Source organism: Melospiza melodia, chromosome 9, assembly GCF_035770615.1.
Source record: "Melospiza melodia melodia isolate bMelMel2 chromosome 9, bMelMel2.pri, whole genome shotgun sequence".
NCBI lineage: Eukaryota > Metazoa > Chordata > Aves > Passeriformes > Passerellidae > Melospiza > Melospiza melodia.
In genome coordinates, this window is record NC_086202.1 from 26,941,224 (window position 1) to 26,958,502 (window position 17,279).

At 39.4% G+C, this 17,279-nt stretch overlaps 1 protein-coding gene across 4 annotated transcripts in view; it reads left to right on the forward strand.

Moving 5' to 3' along the window:
- The window catches only part of WAPL (WAPL cohesin release factor), a 133,991-nt gene that overhangs the window by 77,891 nt on the left and 38,821 nt on the right, over nucleotides 1-17,279 (forward strand). For all 4 annotated transcript variants that reach the window (XM_063163990.1, XM_063163989.1, XM_063163991.1 and 1 more), the window contains 2 exons: nucleotides 8,512-9,555; nucleotides 15,333-15,448. In XM_063163990.1, the coding sequence (XP_063020060.1) occupies nucleotides 8,512-9,555; nucleotides 15,333-15,448 (1,160 nt within the window). The remainder of the gene's footprint in view (nucleotides 1-8,511; nucleotides 9,556-15,332; nucleotides 15,449-17,279) is intronic.

Below are 17,279 nucleotides of genomic sequence, written 5' to 3' on the forward strand. Positions count from 1 at the left end.
TATCCTGGCAGTACCTCAGTGGCTCTGTGCAAAGCCTCTGCATCCTGCTTGTGTGGGTGGGCAGCCCTATCTTTAGAGTTAAGTTTCAACTTCCCAAGTGCAGCTTTGTTACATAATTGCATTTGACCACCAGAATGTCGGGGTATTCCTTTCAAATTGTTTTTAAACTCCTGTTTTGTGTTTAACACTGACATGGACATGGTAAATAATAGTTAAGCCAGAGTAACATCTTACTTCCTCTGCAGAGTTTTTGAGAGTAGTATTTACTTTGTGAGAAAGAATTTCAGTTTAGTCATTTTCCATCCAAAAATGGAGCAGAGCTGGGGGAACCTGAATGAGGCCTGAGCATTTGGCAGTCTTAGGAGACAGCTGGCAGCAGCCATGATTAAAAAGAACTGCAGCTGTGCTCTGGTTGGGTCAAAGCATTAAGGAACTGATAGCAGAGAGGGGGAAAGGTCTGCCATAAAATATGTGTGCTCAGAGAATTTCAGTGTTTTGAGGTTTGTTTGAATGGTAGTAGTTGTGATGGGTATGTGGATTGCTGGGGTTTATCCACAGGTCCTGTCCTCTTTAGTTGCTGTTTGGTAAGTTTTCCCCTTTTGAACATATCCCCTTTCCCCTTACACACAGTCTTGTTGCTGGATCAGTAGCCTATGTTAAAACTGGTGTGATTGTTCTCCTTTTTTTTCTTTTTTCCCCTCTGCTACTTCTTTAGTGGTGGCCTGTTTGCTTTTTCCTGGGGTGTTTTTCAAAAGTCTGAAATGGTTGAAATTCTGTTTAAATCTCAGGGTTTATACTTGTTTGCTAAAATGGCAACACAGAAAAATACCCCAGGATAGAATCTGATTTCTGCAACATATTTTTCCTAATGACAGGGCAGTTCATACTGTGCATGTCCATGCACAGAGTACGTGGAACTGTCTTCCCTTAATCTAGAATTCCCTTTTCCTATACACAGTAAATATTGCAATCCATACTTTTCAAATCATTCTTTCTTCATGGCCTTGTACAATGAACAGTTTTTAAAAGATCATACTTTTAACTGCTTCTTAGTTTTCATGGGTAAAAAGTGGAAATGACTTTGCATTTAAAACAGTTGGTCAGTGCTTGTGGAGTAAAAACATCCCTGTTAAGGTATGCCTGCAGAGCATGCAGGCAAGCAGAAACCAGTAGGTAAAGAAGCTATTTCAGACTCAAACTGCTGCAGTCTAATTAATTGGATGGAAAATGTTCTTCAATTTCAAACCTAGATCATATTTTCATTTAAGAAACTACTGCTGTATTTATTAAATTTTTTCAGTATATTCATGAGTACTGCCTCAATTCAGACTGACTTAGCCTAAGTATACATTTGTTTTGACAATTGTTAATGTTGCTGTGTTAGAGTATGCTTTAATTTTTTCCCATAACAACTCACTCTAGAAAAATTGATGAAAACAGGTATTTCTGGCATGTTTGAGCCCCTCATGTTGCCCATGTCACTTAGTAGTTTTTTATTTCTGACCTTTTGTTGCTACTCTGAGCAACAAATGCCCTTCTGAGCTTGGGGTGAGGAGGAATTGTCTCTTTCTTTGGACTTTCCATGAGAGGTGAGCACATGTCAGGCTCTGACAACTCTTGTGCTACCAAGTGTGTCTTCTGCCCATTGTGTTTTTCCCCCTGAAGGTTTGCTGGGGAGGCAGCTGTGCTGAGCTCACTGTGCCTGGTTTGGCCAGGTGTGCATGTACAGGTTGGTTTGAAGGTGGTTTTGAGAGATGCACTGGTGTCAGGTGCAGTGAAAGATGAGGGAGAGCAGAATACCTGGAGATTGCTAGCCAAAGAACTAGAAGAAGAGGGGGTAAGACACTTGTTACTTCAAAAGCCATCTTGTCATAGCAGTAAAAATATTGCCTGAGCTAAAGGCAAGGGATTAGTTCAGTGAATATTTTCTGCACAAGAGGGAAGGTGGCCGTGTCAGCCTGCACCCCTGTGAAAGGCTTCCACTTCCATTTAAAAATACAAGGGCATTTTAGAAAGTTGTACACTGGCTGCCAAGTGTACCAGTCTGACACAACTTCTCAGAATGCCTCCTGGTAGCACATCTTCCCAGTGGAAAAAAGTATATGAGGAACTACTGCATGGCTGAAACAGGGGTGCAGGGTTGGAAGCAATAATGTCATGGGTAAGGGTTCAGCCTTTCCCAGGCTGGAGCCAAGGCAGTGGGATGTTGTGCCAGCAGCATGTTCTGAAACCATGAAAACCTTGTTAGGCTCAGGGAATGAGAATAATGGTCTGTTGGACATGCTGAACAGTGTGTTACCAGACTGACAGATGCATCCAGGTGATTTGAGAGATGTCTGAGGTGTCTTCTGTCTCATGTTTAAAAGAATAGCTAACTGAAGTGAAGTCATAGTGCCATTAATTAAGACTGTGTAAGAAACTAATTAATTTTTTATATAAATTGTCTTAGAATTTTGATATTCAGGGTGCTGGAAAAGGAAACAAGATAAGCAAATGATTCTTAAGAGTAAATTAATTCTCACCACTTAAAGGTTTTCTGTGACTTTTTTCCTGCAAAATAAGGTGCCACTTAAAACATCTGCCAAGAGTCAAGCAGTGTCTGTCTCATCTGCATACAGACTTGTTGGGAATTCAATTACTTAAGAATTTGTAATCATAGCTGTGGATGTGGTTCTATAATTTTAGCTGTTTTAGAGATTGTCAACCATGAAACTGATCTTGGGAGTCACATCTTCCTGTCTTCTATTCATACCTACTAACAGTCATTGCTTTTCAAGATCTCATAGGCATTAATGGATACTTAATTCAAATAAATTTTGGCCATTTCGTAAATTCTGTATTTTGTTTTAATGGGCTTTTTTTTTTCTGAGTTTTCCAGTTCTTCAGTCATAGACAGAAAATGGATCAAGGGAGTTTAGTCTGCAACCTCTTCTCGTTACCAATCAAAACATTTCATTTCCAATAATGAAATTTGTTCTCTAATTTGGAAAGAAGCATGACTTCTCTGCAGTTCCTGATTTTCTGACCAAGCCAGAGATGACACTCTGTGTGTCTCAGTTGGGCTCTCCCTGGATATGAGGGGTTTGATATAAGCACCTTTCCTTTAGCTGGTCAGCTGCAAGTTGCAGACTGAAGTGATGTAGCTGTATGCTTGAGAACGTTGCTAATGGTGTAATGGAGCCATAAGAAATGTTTCCAAGTGCTCAGGGACATCAGGCAGAGCAGGAGCTCATAATGAGCTTAACAAGCTGTTCCCTCCATCCTGTGTCAGGATCTGTTCCTGAGCTGTAGCCTGTTAATTGTATGTGCCCTCAGTAGCTGGAGGGCTCAAACAATTCTTGATGTTTCATTTTCTTGCCACCATGTCTTCGTTTCTATTGGAAGAGAAATCAAGAATGTAATATTGGCATTGTGCCACAAGATTTCATTGCTTTAATATTTGCAGTGAATTGTGGCTAATACTAAAAAGAAAGAAAGATAGTGTGTTTGTTGATTTGTTTGTTGTGAATAGCAATCATGTTTCTCTCATTAAAGTGAAGGCTTGTACAGCCACTTACCCAGCTCTGAAGGGGAATAAGGTTTCATGCTGCAAAGGCTGTAGAAGGCCATATGCCTTTTGTTTGTAGCATGGAGGATACTTAGCTTGGCTTTAATTGAGAGAAAACTAACCCAAAGTTCAAGTTAGTAGGGCTAGCATGTAACACTGGCAACTTGTCCATGAGTACATAGGAAAAAGTAAGCATTTAATTTGCATATGTGATTACCAAGAGTAATGCATCTGTTATTACCAAGAGTAATATTGATTATCCTTTTGTGTTCTTCAGTTTTGTCCTAACATTTGTGCTGTTCAGCTGGTTTTGATCAAACTTGCAGTGGTGAAGAGAGCTCTCAAAGACACAGTGCTGTTTCAGGTGCCATCTGTGCTCTTGCCTCCCTGCTGCCTGCATGGTGGCAAGGCAGAGGAGGCTTTAGCTGGGTCCCTAATCCCTGGGAAGGCAGCAGCACATGGAGCTGGCACATGGAGCTGGCACATGTCACCGTGCGTGAGCCACAGCAGCGCTGTCCCCTGCCCAGCCGCGGGCTGCTGCTGGGGAGGCCGTGGGGGATGATGGCTGAGTTGTGGGGCAGCTTTGCCCTGGGAGCCCTGCTTCTGTTCAGGGTAGAAATTTACAGCAGGGGGCCCAAGATCGTGCTCTGTGCTCTGAGTAACATGAAAATAGCAAATAAGGTTCTGCAGCTCTACCACTGAATGGTTAACTAAAACATGTAACGTTTGACTGTAGGCAATTACTGTTAGACTGTTAATGGTGATTTGGTTTTTACAGAGCTGGAAATGATGTTTGCAGACTTGGAGCCCCAGTCACTAAGCTTTGTAAGTTAAATAGAAATGAAAGAAAAGTGAAACAGGGACTAGGCTGGAGGATGGATGCTATGGTTGCTTCGTTTTCTTGTCCAGAAGAGTGTTTGATTTCTTAAAGGATTACTTTACTTTGTTTTGGATTCCATTTTGGTATATGCTATACTTGAAGGATCAGTATGAATTGTTAACTCATAGCTTCACTATTTGATGGAGAGAGTTTTTAATCTTTTCTCCGAACTTCAGTGTCTCCTCTGTCAAACTTTTACTGTTATATGTACTTAAAGAACAAATGAAGTTGAAATGTGAGACATTTTCATGTCAGAATTGTCAAATGTTAAGCTGAAGGATGTAGGTTTCTTATCTCTAAAAAAATTAATTTAGCTTAAAAAAAAAGTGGAGTTTTTTAATTCTAGAGTTGCATTCTTAATTTTGTCCATGATCTTAAAAATGAAAAAGGAGGAGGTAGTAGCACCAGCTACCTATGGCAGTCATGAGGCATTTATTGTTGAATGTATGGAGTAACACTTGTTCCATCTAGCGAGTGCTTATAGTAAGTGATTTTTAAAAATAGGATTGGAACAGAAAGTTATCTTTATATCCATCTAGTCTGTCTTAGGTTTTCCATGTAGGTATAGATGTATATTTCTTACATGTTTTCAGGTTTGTATATAAAAAGAAGTGGGCTTTTGACAACTCTGTAGCATTCCTGCTGTTTGAGTGTTTGCATGTATCTATATATATTATGGAAGAGTGTAAACTTTATTGCCTTATGTAAATTTACTATCTTGCATTGTCTGAAATTGAATTTTTTTCTCTAGTGGTTACTTGGAACAACCTTACTAGGGGTACTTGGAACAATAATCATCATCACTTAAATATAGTTTTACAGATTTAGTAATATGCATCTGTGTGTGTGTGAAAACATGTCATTTTATGGGAAAGAGTGGAAGTTTTACTTTGGCTTTTTTTTAAATTTATCAGCAATGCTGAAGACATCTGTCTTGTTAAGTGACATAAACTAGAGCATGAAATAAAGCAACTTTTAGTGATCTAAACAGAAAATAAATCATGATTACCACAGAACACTGATATGGTTCCTAGGTGTACAGCGTTTGTACTTGGGGAGGGGGTTATGCTGTTGCTGATTTTAAATTCCTTGGGAGAGTTATTCTGGTATTTGAGCCCCAAAAGAGCTTAATTGGAGTTAAAAATAGGAGGAGAAATTCCATGTCTCTCTTGGACTACAGAATATTTAATAAATAACAATCAGTTCCTTTTCTTACATTTTTTTTTCCTACAGTCATGCTAGCTTCTGGTATAGTAGTTGCTGCCAACAAATACTGTAATTTTAAAAACCAGGATTATTGGCATTGCGGTTCCTGTACACCTCTGGGCAATTAGGAAGTGATTAGCAGTACTTTGTGGTATTGAAGGGTCGGGCTGACAGCTATTGACCCACTGATGAGATGAGAACAGTGGCTTGACAAAGGCTCTTCAGAGGAAGTATTCCTCTCAATGGCACTGCTTAGTTTTCCAGTAATGCATTGTGGTGATCCAGTTTTAAAGCCAGACTTTCTACCTGGTGTACACTGAAGACTTCAGTGGTTCCTTTTTCCATCAGCCTTGCTTATTATTGGAGATGGAAAAACCTCCCTGGTGCAGTTACTAAGACTTTTGAAGTACTGTTTTTATAAGTTTGGTGCCCCAGAATCAAGGAGGAGGTTAAGCGCCACTTTTTTGCTGTTCAGGAGTACCTCGGTGTGCTGTATTAAATCAGGAGCTGAAAGGTAAAATTGAGATGCAACACTTTGTTGTCACTTACAGAATCTTCTCAGACAACTCAAGGTTCAGAGCTGCTGATGCATGTGTGCCACAAAGGCTGCACAAGTCCTGCTGTGACCATAAAGAGCTCTTAGTGCTCTTTGCCTTGTTGCATTTCTTGGGAGTGTAGTAAACCAAGCATCAATAAAGCCATTTGACTGTGCTACAGTGGATTTGTTATTTATTAGTCAGCCGAGCTGACTGGAGAAATTGATTTTGATCACATATACATGAGGAGAAACAAGAAGTTTCCTTAGATATGGAACAGCAGTGGTGAGGCTGCAAAACAGTGCATTTTAGCAAGGAAGTCTGAAAATGTTTTAAATTGAATTTGCTGTTTTTCATGCCTCAAGTGTTGTGGTAGTCTTCAGCTTCACAATAATATTAAACATATGGGAGAAAGGAACATACTGTACACTGTCAAACCACCTCCTTGATTACAGAAAGATTCATTTTGGTTGTGCCTCTTGGATTATGGCAAGCATGAGATTGAAATGGGAATAACAATATTGCTTGTATAACACGTTGATACCGAAAAATAATAACCAAGATTCCGTCATGGAGATGGTAGGGTTAGGGTTCCTTGTTCTGTGAGGAATTTAGCTTTGAGTTTTGCATTTCATATATTCTGTGAAAAGCTTTTTTTTATTTCTAGCTGAGTATGTATAACTTCATGACAGACCTCAGCAGGACTCCAGAAAACTTAGATGCAGTTTGTCAGATAGTACTTGTTCTGCTTCCCTGAGGAATTTTAGCAGGAATTAAACCATTTTCCTGCAAAACTGGATTTGGTAGCCATTTCTTCTACTAGAATTTTCAGTATAAGAATTTTCAATTCTTCTATAAAACATATGTGCAAGGAAGGCATTTAGATGATGCCATTTGAATTTGAAAGTGAGCCAAAGTCCCTGGAACAGTGCTGATGCTTGTTTCCCTCATCAGGAGGTTGAAATCTTCTGGTCAGTGCTGTGAAGCTTCTGTGCCACTTGCGTAAATGGAAGGTAATGAAATTTAATGAGGTCAGGATTAGTGCTGAAGAGATGCTTTGGCCTTCATTTTACTGATGAGTTTAGGAAGCCTTTGCTGCCTAAGCAACTTGAACTTTTGGGGTTGCATTCTGCCAGTGGAACCCCTTTTATCACTGCAGTGTTCTGCACGTGTCTTCTAAGCACATTCTCTTCTAGCCTTTCTGTTGTCACTGGGCCCTGTCCCAGTTGCTTCTGTGTGTTACTCAGTTTATCCCATCATGTGCTGCTCCTCTCTTTGTCAGACTCCTTATCTCACTTCTCCTGGCCCAGGCAGCCATTTCAGGGCCAGTAGTAACAGCAAGCACCTGGCTTCCTCTGCTTGCTGATACTGTCTCAGAAATTTCCAGGAAATTCTTATTTCATGGAACTGCCCCTCTTATATTGCTGTGTGTGTGTCTGTGTGTCAGCAGAGGATGGAAGATGCAATCATCATGAAACTCTGCTACCAAATCCACCATGCTTTTGTTGGGATTCAGGGAAAACAAAGGGAATGGTTTCCCCACCAGTTTAGAGGACAGCAGGTGGAAGACTTTAATACTTGCATTGCTTCCTGGCATTGCTGTTGTGTGGGTGCTGGTTGGCTGGAAACAAACCTTCCAAAATCTCCTTTCTTACAGTGGAGCTTGTTCTCCTGGACAGTGTAGGATGTGAGTGTGGCTATGGGTTGGAGAAGTGTGAGAATAACTTTTGGCAGCAGCTCTTCTTCAGAGATGCAGAAATTCATTGCATAAACCAGAATTTCAGAAGCAAAAAAATTACAATTTTTGATGAGAACTGCATTTTAATATTTCTTTTGTAAGTCCAAATATTTTCATTTAGAGCAGCAAAATGAAATGACAGCTGAAGTTGTTTGCTGTTTTATTCAGGGTAAATTATTTCCTTACATAACAGACAATTTGTAGTTGTTCTTTATCTCTAGTTATTCACTGTAAGTCACTTGTGTGTCAAACTTCGGTAATTGTCTTTTCTGAAAATTTTACCACAAAGTTTCTCCTTTTTTGTGTAATTTGCCTTGGTAAATAAGTGGTTGTATTTAGGGCTTACCACTGTCTTTTACATGATGCACATATTTTCAGAGTGACATTTCAAGGGTTTTTTTTTGGTAGACATTACAAGAAGACTTTATTATAGCAAAACCTTTAAACTGAAGGGCTTAAAAAGTACAAACCAGGTGGATAAAGACCTTTTTTGTTGAATGTTCACTGAATGTGTTTTGTTATATTGTAACTTTCCAAAGTTGCCCACATGGGTGACTCTTTTTTTAATATTCCATTTTAGTAATAAATATATCTTTTCTTATAGATAAAATCCAGAACTTGAAAGATAATGGGAACAGTCATTTCATCTATGACAATGCTGGAGACAGTAATAAAACCAATGCTGAGACCACAGACACCTCTGGATGCAACACTGAAGCCAAGGACTTGGCTGATTCTTGGGACTCCCACGTGGGAAAACCAGCAAATTCTGCATCAGAAACATCTCAGACCAAGGGGCCACTAAGAACTCACTTGTATGAATGGGAGGATGAAACTGAAGACACCAGAACTGGAGAGTATATATTAGCTTTTGACAATGAACATCTCTCAGAGGTGAAGAGCAAGGATGAGGAGTGTGATAAAGAAGATAGTGAAAATCCAAAGGAAGCCATTAGCGAAGAACTTGTGCAAACTATTCCTAGGCCAAGCAACTGTAGGACATATTGTCGATCCAACAAAGCGAAACTGCAGGGGGCAACAAATTTTGACAAGCTAATGGATGGCACTAGTCAGTCTTTATCCAAAGCAAACAGTGAGTCAAATAACGATGGGCTGAACGCAGGGAAAAAAGTTCCTTTGGGTAGTGGGACCAGTTTTAGAGGGACGGTTGGACGGACTAGAGACTACACCGTTCTGCACCCCTCGTGCTTGTCAGTCTGCAATGTCACCATCCAGGACACCATGGAGCGCATGGACGAGTTCACCTCCGCTGCCCCCACGGACCTGGGCGAGGCCGGGCGCTTGAGGAAAAAGGCAGACATGGCCACCGCAAAAAGCACCACCAGGTTCCGACCGAGCAATACCAAATCCAAGAAGGATGTCAAATTAGAGTTTTTTGGGTTTGATGATCAAGACGAGGGAGGGGGAGATGAAGGCGCCTCTAGAAGTTCTGGGAGTTCCAATTACAAAATCAAGTACTTTGGGTTTGATGACTTGAGTGAGAGCGAGGACGAAGATGAAGAGTGGCAGGTAGCAGAAAGGAAGGCCAACAAAAAGCGAAGCAGAACTGTACCATCTGCTTCACTGCAGTCAACCTCTGATGGCAATGAAAACTGTTCCCAGGATAGCCAGCTCAGCACTAATGCAGGTCAGTAGGACTCTTTTGGAATACATGGGTGACGTTTAATTTTAATTGACTTCAGTGTTGTGTTCTTTTGCAGTGTATGTAGGAATTTGTCCAACAATACTGATTTGGAAACCTAACAGTTAACTCACTTGAAATCTTAACTGCCAAACTTACTTCTCCTGTGGTCCTGTGTGGTGTTTCATATCTCTCTTGAAGTATGCTTTATACCCCTTGATCTCTTGCCAGAGGTAGAGGGCTTTTTTCTTTTCCAGCAGAAGATTCTGTACCTTTTTGGTGTGTTGAGCATAAGCATCTATGCCTGGAAGGCAGGTATCCTCCCACAGAGCCTCCAGATCAGCCCACAATTGCAGAGCTCAGTGCACACATTTAAGTAGCTCTTAAGAAATGGGAAATATCTTTTTCAGGTTTTGAATGTGTCTGTAGGCAGTTTGGACCTTTCTCAGGCTCCATCTTATCTGAGGATGCATGACTCAAGGGAGAGGCTGTGGGGACCCACGGAGTGCCAGTTAGATAACTGGCTTTGGAAGAGCCTCTGCATATTTGTTTCTGCTGTTGTTTTCAGTTTTTAGGTATCTCCTTCTGTGCAGGCTGGGGAATGGGGGGTGTGTGTACTCACACACACATATATGAGTGAAACTGTGCACGTGGCAGCTGCTGAGCAAGTTCTGGTGGTTCAAATCCTTTGCAAAATGAGACTTGCTTGGTGGTAGCTTGGGTCTGTGTGCTGGTGAATACCTTTGGTGGAAGGTTGCTTTTAGCTCTTCTGTTTTGAAAAAGTCTAATGCCAGAGAATCACTTGTGTTGGAATAAATATTTCAAAACACTGCCACTGTTCCACGGAACATTCTGGTCCTCCATTTTGGAGCATGAAGCATGGGAAGTTTTATCAACTCACTGAAGTTGTTACATTGTAAGACTTTGGCCAGATATATTTCATTGTGATAGGAAGAGAGGGTTTCAATCTAGCTTTGCGAATGTTGGAGAAGCTGGGGGTTTTTTCCTACAAATAGCTTCTGCTAATATAATCCAGAAATAAAATTTCAGAGGAAAAAATGTTAATTTCTCTGTTCTAATTATAGCTGTTCCTAAAACTAGAATTTTCTGTAAGCCTTTTAATCAAACTAAATGTCACCACTAGGGTTTTTTTTTTTGGTGGATTTGAAAGGAACAAATGAATACTGATGTTGTACGAGAAGATTGTTTTCAAACAAAAAAAAACATGATTTGTTTTCATAAAATTTACTTATGATGAGACACTTGGGTTCCAGCCTCTTTGGAAAATGGGTTTATCTTACAGGGCTGGTTAAGAAGTACTCTTAGTCCCTGTCTTTAATGACTCCTTGTTCAGCCATTTATTCCAAGGGAAAAATTTGCTTGTACAGTTAATGCAGCTGAGATGCTGACCCATCAAATAATCCTTTCAGCTGCTGTCCTCAGAAGTCTCAAAATATCCACTTTGCATTTGGCACTGCATTCACCAAGCAGGCCTTTATACTCCCAGGTATCACAGATGTTTTCTCTGAAATATTTTCCTAATACATTTCCATGGCACAGGGGAATGTAAATTTCTGTTTTGTTCCTAATGCACTTCTCCACTTCAGGTAAGAGGTACCTCTCAGTCCCTCTGCTGGGAGATGCTTCCCCTTTATTTTGCATCTCCTTAGCTATTTTCATTCTTTTGTGCTGCTATTTGCTGGTGAGATTTGACTTGCAGGATTTTTTTCTGAAATTTGAAAGGGTGATGCCCTATAATACAGATTATGAAAATAGGGAGTCTGATGGTGCCCTAAAGTTTGTGGGACTCCTTGCTGAAGTTCACACTATTTTTTCTCAGAACTTTGTAAATTTTGAGCATCATGATCTCTCAGAAAAACCATGATAAGAGTCCTTGAATACAGTGATGCTGAGCCTGAGAATTTCTCAAGAACTTCTGAATCTAAGCCTGAAGTTGCAGTAAAATGTGACATTGCTCTGAGGTATTGTCTTTGCATACTGGAAAAATGTGACTTCTGCATCCATGAAAAATGCCAGCTTTGACTCCAGGCCTGAGAAACAGCTTTCAGAACATCTTGCACAATAAAACTCTGTCCTGAAATGGTGAACAGTACTGAGAGGTGCTAAATGCTGCCTGAGTTCTGTGTGTGTTGTTCTTTCTTTGTTCTAATGAATGAAGGCCCAGATAAAAATCCAGTGTTCTGTTCCAGGTTGAGGGGTGAAATGCCAGACTGCCTCTCTGAATTTCAGCCCTGGAAAATCCCAAAACTGGTTCTGGTCTTCTGTGTATAGAAAATGTTACATGGCATAATCAGTTTTTCAACAAACTTGATGCTTTTGTTGCTTTCTGTCATGGCCTTACTTTGCCATAATACTGATTTGGTTACTTGCCATAATCTAGGTATGTTTTTATGAAACAGATTTTATAACCTTAATTTAAAACATCTCTTAAGATTTTGTAATTGAACATTAGAAAGACTTCCTTCTAGTCTGGTAGTGCAGAAAGGGAAAATAAGTTTAACAATACATTTTTAAATGTTTTGACAAATGAAATTTAAGAACGTGTAGAGACTACAGGAACAATATTTTTAGTGCAGGAAAAATTGCAAAATAGATAAATTCAGTTTTGGTTAGATTGTCCTTCATTGAAAAACATCTGCTGCTGCTCATTTCTGTGATAGTCTTTTCTGCTAAAGTGGTTCAAAACACAAAAAAAAAAAAAACCTCAAACAAAAGCCAAGCAAATAAAACCCCTACCTCTGGAAAAAAGCTCCACCTTTTAAATTCCTAGATGCGGTTACCACACTTTTAAATGAAAATACTTCCTAACTTTATTAGCCTTAGATTTTTGCTGAAGTGTTGAGTTCCTGGTAAAAGTTTGCTTTTTATTTTGCCATTGCAATTTAAAATTCTCTGATTCCTCTGTAGCAGCCCAGTGAAGCAAAGGCCCCTTTGGCTTGTGAGCCTCCCAGCTGGATTCTGCCAGAATGCCAGGGGCTAAAAGTACTGGTGAGACTTCCCTAGGTTTGAAACACTGCTTTTGTCATTTCAGTAGCCAGAGTACAGCATGACTCCAGTGAGGAGAAGCTTTTAATACTGGAAGGAAGTGACTGACTTGAGTGTAGTAATCCATGGGGAGTTTATCCAAGAGAAATCTGTATTGCAGCTCAGTCTTTTGCTTTGTAAATCAGTTCTGATATGCAGCTTAACCTTTGTGTCATCGATTCGTTTTTCCTTCCAGTGATCAAAATGAAATTCCTATAATCTTTTTAGGTAATGTAGCTTTTGTATATCAGCATCTAGCACTCAACTCAGTTCTGGTGAGCCAACTTCCCCTTTTTTTTTCTTTAATTCCTTTGCATCTTCTCAAAAACTGAGTCACCTTCATTGGGTAAATATTTTAAGCCAGTTAAAACTACATCAAAGTCCTCAAAGGCAGAGTCCTGTTTGGGCTTCAAAACCTTCTGCAGAATTGCCCTGAGACACTAAAACAAAATTCCATTGTTGTTCCCCAGGAAATTTACTGTGGTTGTTGCCTTGGTTGCTCTTTGAACATCTTTCCAATTCTAGCCAAGACAGGCAAATGATCTTAAAGATTATAAAGGCCTTAAAATTGGTTAGACGGGAAAAAAGGCCTTACATGCTCCCATACTGAGAAAAAAGGTAATATGACCAATTTCTCTGTGAGGAGGCAAAAAGCCTCTCCAAAAAGCCATACAGGAGAGAGCCAGTGGAAATCAGGCTCCAGTAGGGTCACTGCTTACCATACCAAACTACTCCAGTGTTTTCCTCACTCAGTTAATGTTAACAGCAGACTTCTCCCCCAGACCCTCTTTAGTTTAGATTTAAAAGTCTGCTAAGATAATGTGTGCAGAGTGCTTTGAGAAGGCCTTCAAAAGCACTGCTCAAATAGAAGCATTCCAGGTAATCTTACAAAGCTACTACTAAGTGTTTGATGTGCTAGCAACATGAGAAAATGCAGAATTATCCTGTTGTAAGTAGGAGTTGAATTTTTTTTATCAAGAAGTTTCTTTGAATTTAAAATCAACTAATTTAAATGGGATAGTTCAGAATCACGTAGGAGTAGAATTCAAACAAGAAAATTTAAGGTGTAGAAATTGTGACTTAGTTGATCCCAGAGCATTGTTAATCATTATTGAAGGCAATGCCAGGTCCAAGTCTTAGCACAGGGCACAAGTTGCTGTTCTCATTTGGTGGGTGAAATATTTTGTATTTCTAGAATGACTTGCATCTTTGTACTGGTTGTGGTCAAGTAAATTACTTGTTAGCTTTTAATCTGCAATAGGAGGCATCCATATTGCAGATTAAAAGGGTCCAGTTCTTTTGGTTTGACTTTCTTTGAGAACTGCATTCAGGGTCTGACTTCTTCAGAAATATTTCAGAATATATAAGAATATATATCAAAGCAATTTGATTTTACTCCTTAAATTGGCTTCAGCGAGAACTAAGTTGTGTTTTACACAGATTTTGAAGTAGTTTTGTGTTATTTAAGTTAATGGAAATTGGTCTGTAGTACTTTCCCTCAGTTACACTAATTTTATCAAACATCTTTTAAAGTCAGTTGTTTTCAGAGGGCTGTTGATGCTGTGTTTGTAGGCTCGTGTGCTCACCTGACACAGCCCCACTGAAAACCAGGGGGGTAAAATGAACCAGTGAGAGGCTGCTTCCAGGAGATGCCTTGCAGCAGGCACGCTGCCAGTCCTGGTGCTGCCAAGCCTGTTGAAATTTACTGCAACTTGGGAAACTTTGGAGCTTTATTTTAGGAATAGTTCTATTCCTCAGACAAGTTTTGTACCCTTGAGAATGCCATTAGAAATTTGGTTACCTTCTTTGCCTTTATTTGCCTTCTTAACCAGCTTGGCTGGTCCTATGTACTTGGGATTAGAGTAACTCATCCTACCTGCTTGTGTTCTTGCAGTGCACTTTTCAAACAGCAGCAGCTTTTCAGGAATGAATTGGTTTTCTAAACAGATTGTCAGATGAAACTGTGCCTCTCTGTGCCTGTCTTTATTTCCATCTTGAAATCTGTGGTAACTTCTGGTTTGTGCCAAGTAAACCTCTTCCCTTGTCTCCAAGGGATAGTGCTTCAAATAAAGCAAGACAAGTTTAAAAAAATACTAAGGACAGAAATGAAAATTGATGAGTGAATTGCAGATTTACAGTCCAGGATGGAGTACTGGAGTCAGTGGTAATGCAAGTATCAAATCCATTGCAAGGCCATGTCAGCAGTTCCTTCTGGCTGACTCTTTTCTGAGCTGATCACAGCAGAATAAGCAAATACAAACAGCTTGCCTTCATGAGAAGTGAAGCAAGATCAATTCTTCTCTTCTGTAATTGTAGTGTGTTCTTATAAATCTCTTAATCTCATGGTTTTGAAGAGCCCAATCTCCTGCTTTATTCCTCTGCTGCTCAGGGTTGTAGCAGTAAGCCAGCCATTAGTGATCTCATGTAAAAGGTGCCCTGGGATTTAATGAGTATGGGATGGGAAGCAGTAGCCTGCAGCTTACCCAGTGGGCAAGAGGTGCTGTAATGTTTTTGATTGTGCACCTTATCATGCTTCTGTGTATTACTGCAATCCAGTCAGCAAGCCTGAACTGCACCCAGGACTTGCTTGGCATTAAGGCTGATTTTTCTGATGAATATTGATGGTTCATTATGTAATGTCAGAAGCTGTACATGTGGAATTGTCAGATGCAAGAAATGCTCTAGCAGTTCAACAGCTTTTAAAATGGTTGTTTCATGTCTATATTTACCTTTAACAGATCTGGAGTTTTCAGAGGATGCATCTGGTGTGCATGAAGGCAATAAGAAATCCACAAATAAACAAGGTGATAAATCTAAGGAAAACACCAGGAAGATTTTTAGTGGGCCAAAGCGGGTGAGTAATAATGCTGAGACAAATACAAAGTTCTTATTTTACTGAACTCCTCCGTATTGATGATTCTTCTTAGATATGCAACAGGGCTTTTGAGATCATATGTTGGCCTTTAATATTATTTCTGGAAAAGTAAAACATTTAAGTGCAATACCTTTGTATTTATTACTGGAAGGTTCACTTTTCAGGTTCACATTACTGCTATGGAGAACCAGACTTGTAATGTAGATGCATTCCTTGGAGATACTTTTAAAACAAAGCATCAGTAAATTCTGTGTGGTTTGTTGGTGTTTGGGGGGAGGGGGCGTTCTTTTGATCTCTTTTGTTTGCTCTGCCAATAAATATGTCATTATAAGATAGAACTTTTCTTAAAGCTTCAAATTGGGCATTGGTATAGTCTTTATAAGGATAGGTGCATTTATACCATTAGGTCTAGTGAGATTTTCTTTTAGTTGGAAAAAGAAGTTGCCTCCAATCCCATGCCAGTCTTGCCCAACTGTGTAATATTCAGTATGAATTTGCCCTTTCATAGCATGAAAAGAGCTTATTCATTTTCTTGATCTTACAGAAACGTGGTTTAGCTGTCACTATGGGTACTCAGTATTTTGAGGTTTTAAAAAATGTGGATACAGCAAAAATTGAGTGTAGCCACCAGTAGAAGTTTTCAATAGGGGGATCCATGTAATCTCCACTAAATGAAGCTTTTTATGACCCTGATGCCCAGGACAGCCATTTCCAATGCCTAAGGAGTTTTCATGAGCTTTTTGCATAACTTGTTTGTGTTACCTGGTGATAGCAGTCCCTGTCTCACCATTATTGCAACCCACAACTGCTCTAGGAGAAAGAGGGAAATGAGCTTGTGTTTCTGCTTTCCCTTGGAGTTCCATAGGTTTTGCAAGACCTGGCAGTTGCATGGTATTATAGAAACTGTCTTTTATGTGTGTTCAGCATGTGCTCATGAGTCCAACAGTTCAAAGAAGTTTTTAAAATTATTTTTTCTAAGGAACCCTAATAATTCCTCATGAAGGATCTAATTACTTGTGTTATATGATAGTTTCACTGAAGTAATTTTTAAAGGTGCCTTGTTGTTTTTTGGTCTTCCAGAACCAGAAGATTTATTATCTCCCCAGTTGTGTTGTTATATATCAATTTTTCATTAAAAAAAGGATTTGTGGGTGGAGAAAGGATGACAGATTTGGTTTAGCTCTCCAAACATGCCAGGGAATATTTTCATGTGGGAGGATACGTGACCAGTAGGTGCTGTCAGTTTGATGCCCTTTGAAAAACAGAGTCACTTGTTGCTTTGACTTTGGACAGAATGAGAAGCTCCTCCCTCCACAGTTTGAAGTCAGATAAGTGAGGAGGGTGTTTCCACAACTGAAATAGTATTTCTTGGCGATGGACGTTCCTCAGCTTCTGCTGATTAAATAATCATTTTTTAAAATTCAGCTTTTTATCAGTGAACATGTTACAGTACACTGAGAAACAGAAGTACAGGAAGTGCAAATTTGACTGTAACTTTTTCAGTTATATATTTTAACAGCATAAAACAACTGTGGGTGTTCTGCTAATTACAGAAAGTTTTTAAAATTTAAATATTTAAATGCCACAAATATTATTCTGTAATTGCTTTTCATGTGTTTCTTGTTTAATTTTTATTCTTTAAATCCCTGAGATTTTATGTGAAAATGGTTCTAATTAATTTTGAATGTATATATCATGAAATTATGGGGTAAGGAATAAGCCTTACAGCAATATCATACTGTAAGAGAGAATGGTTTCAACTCTAGAAAATTCTCAGTTGGGGATACATTTTATTCAAGTGGGAAAGTTG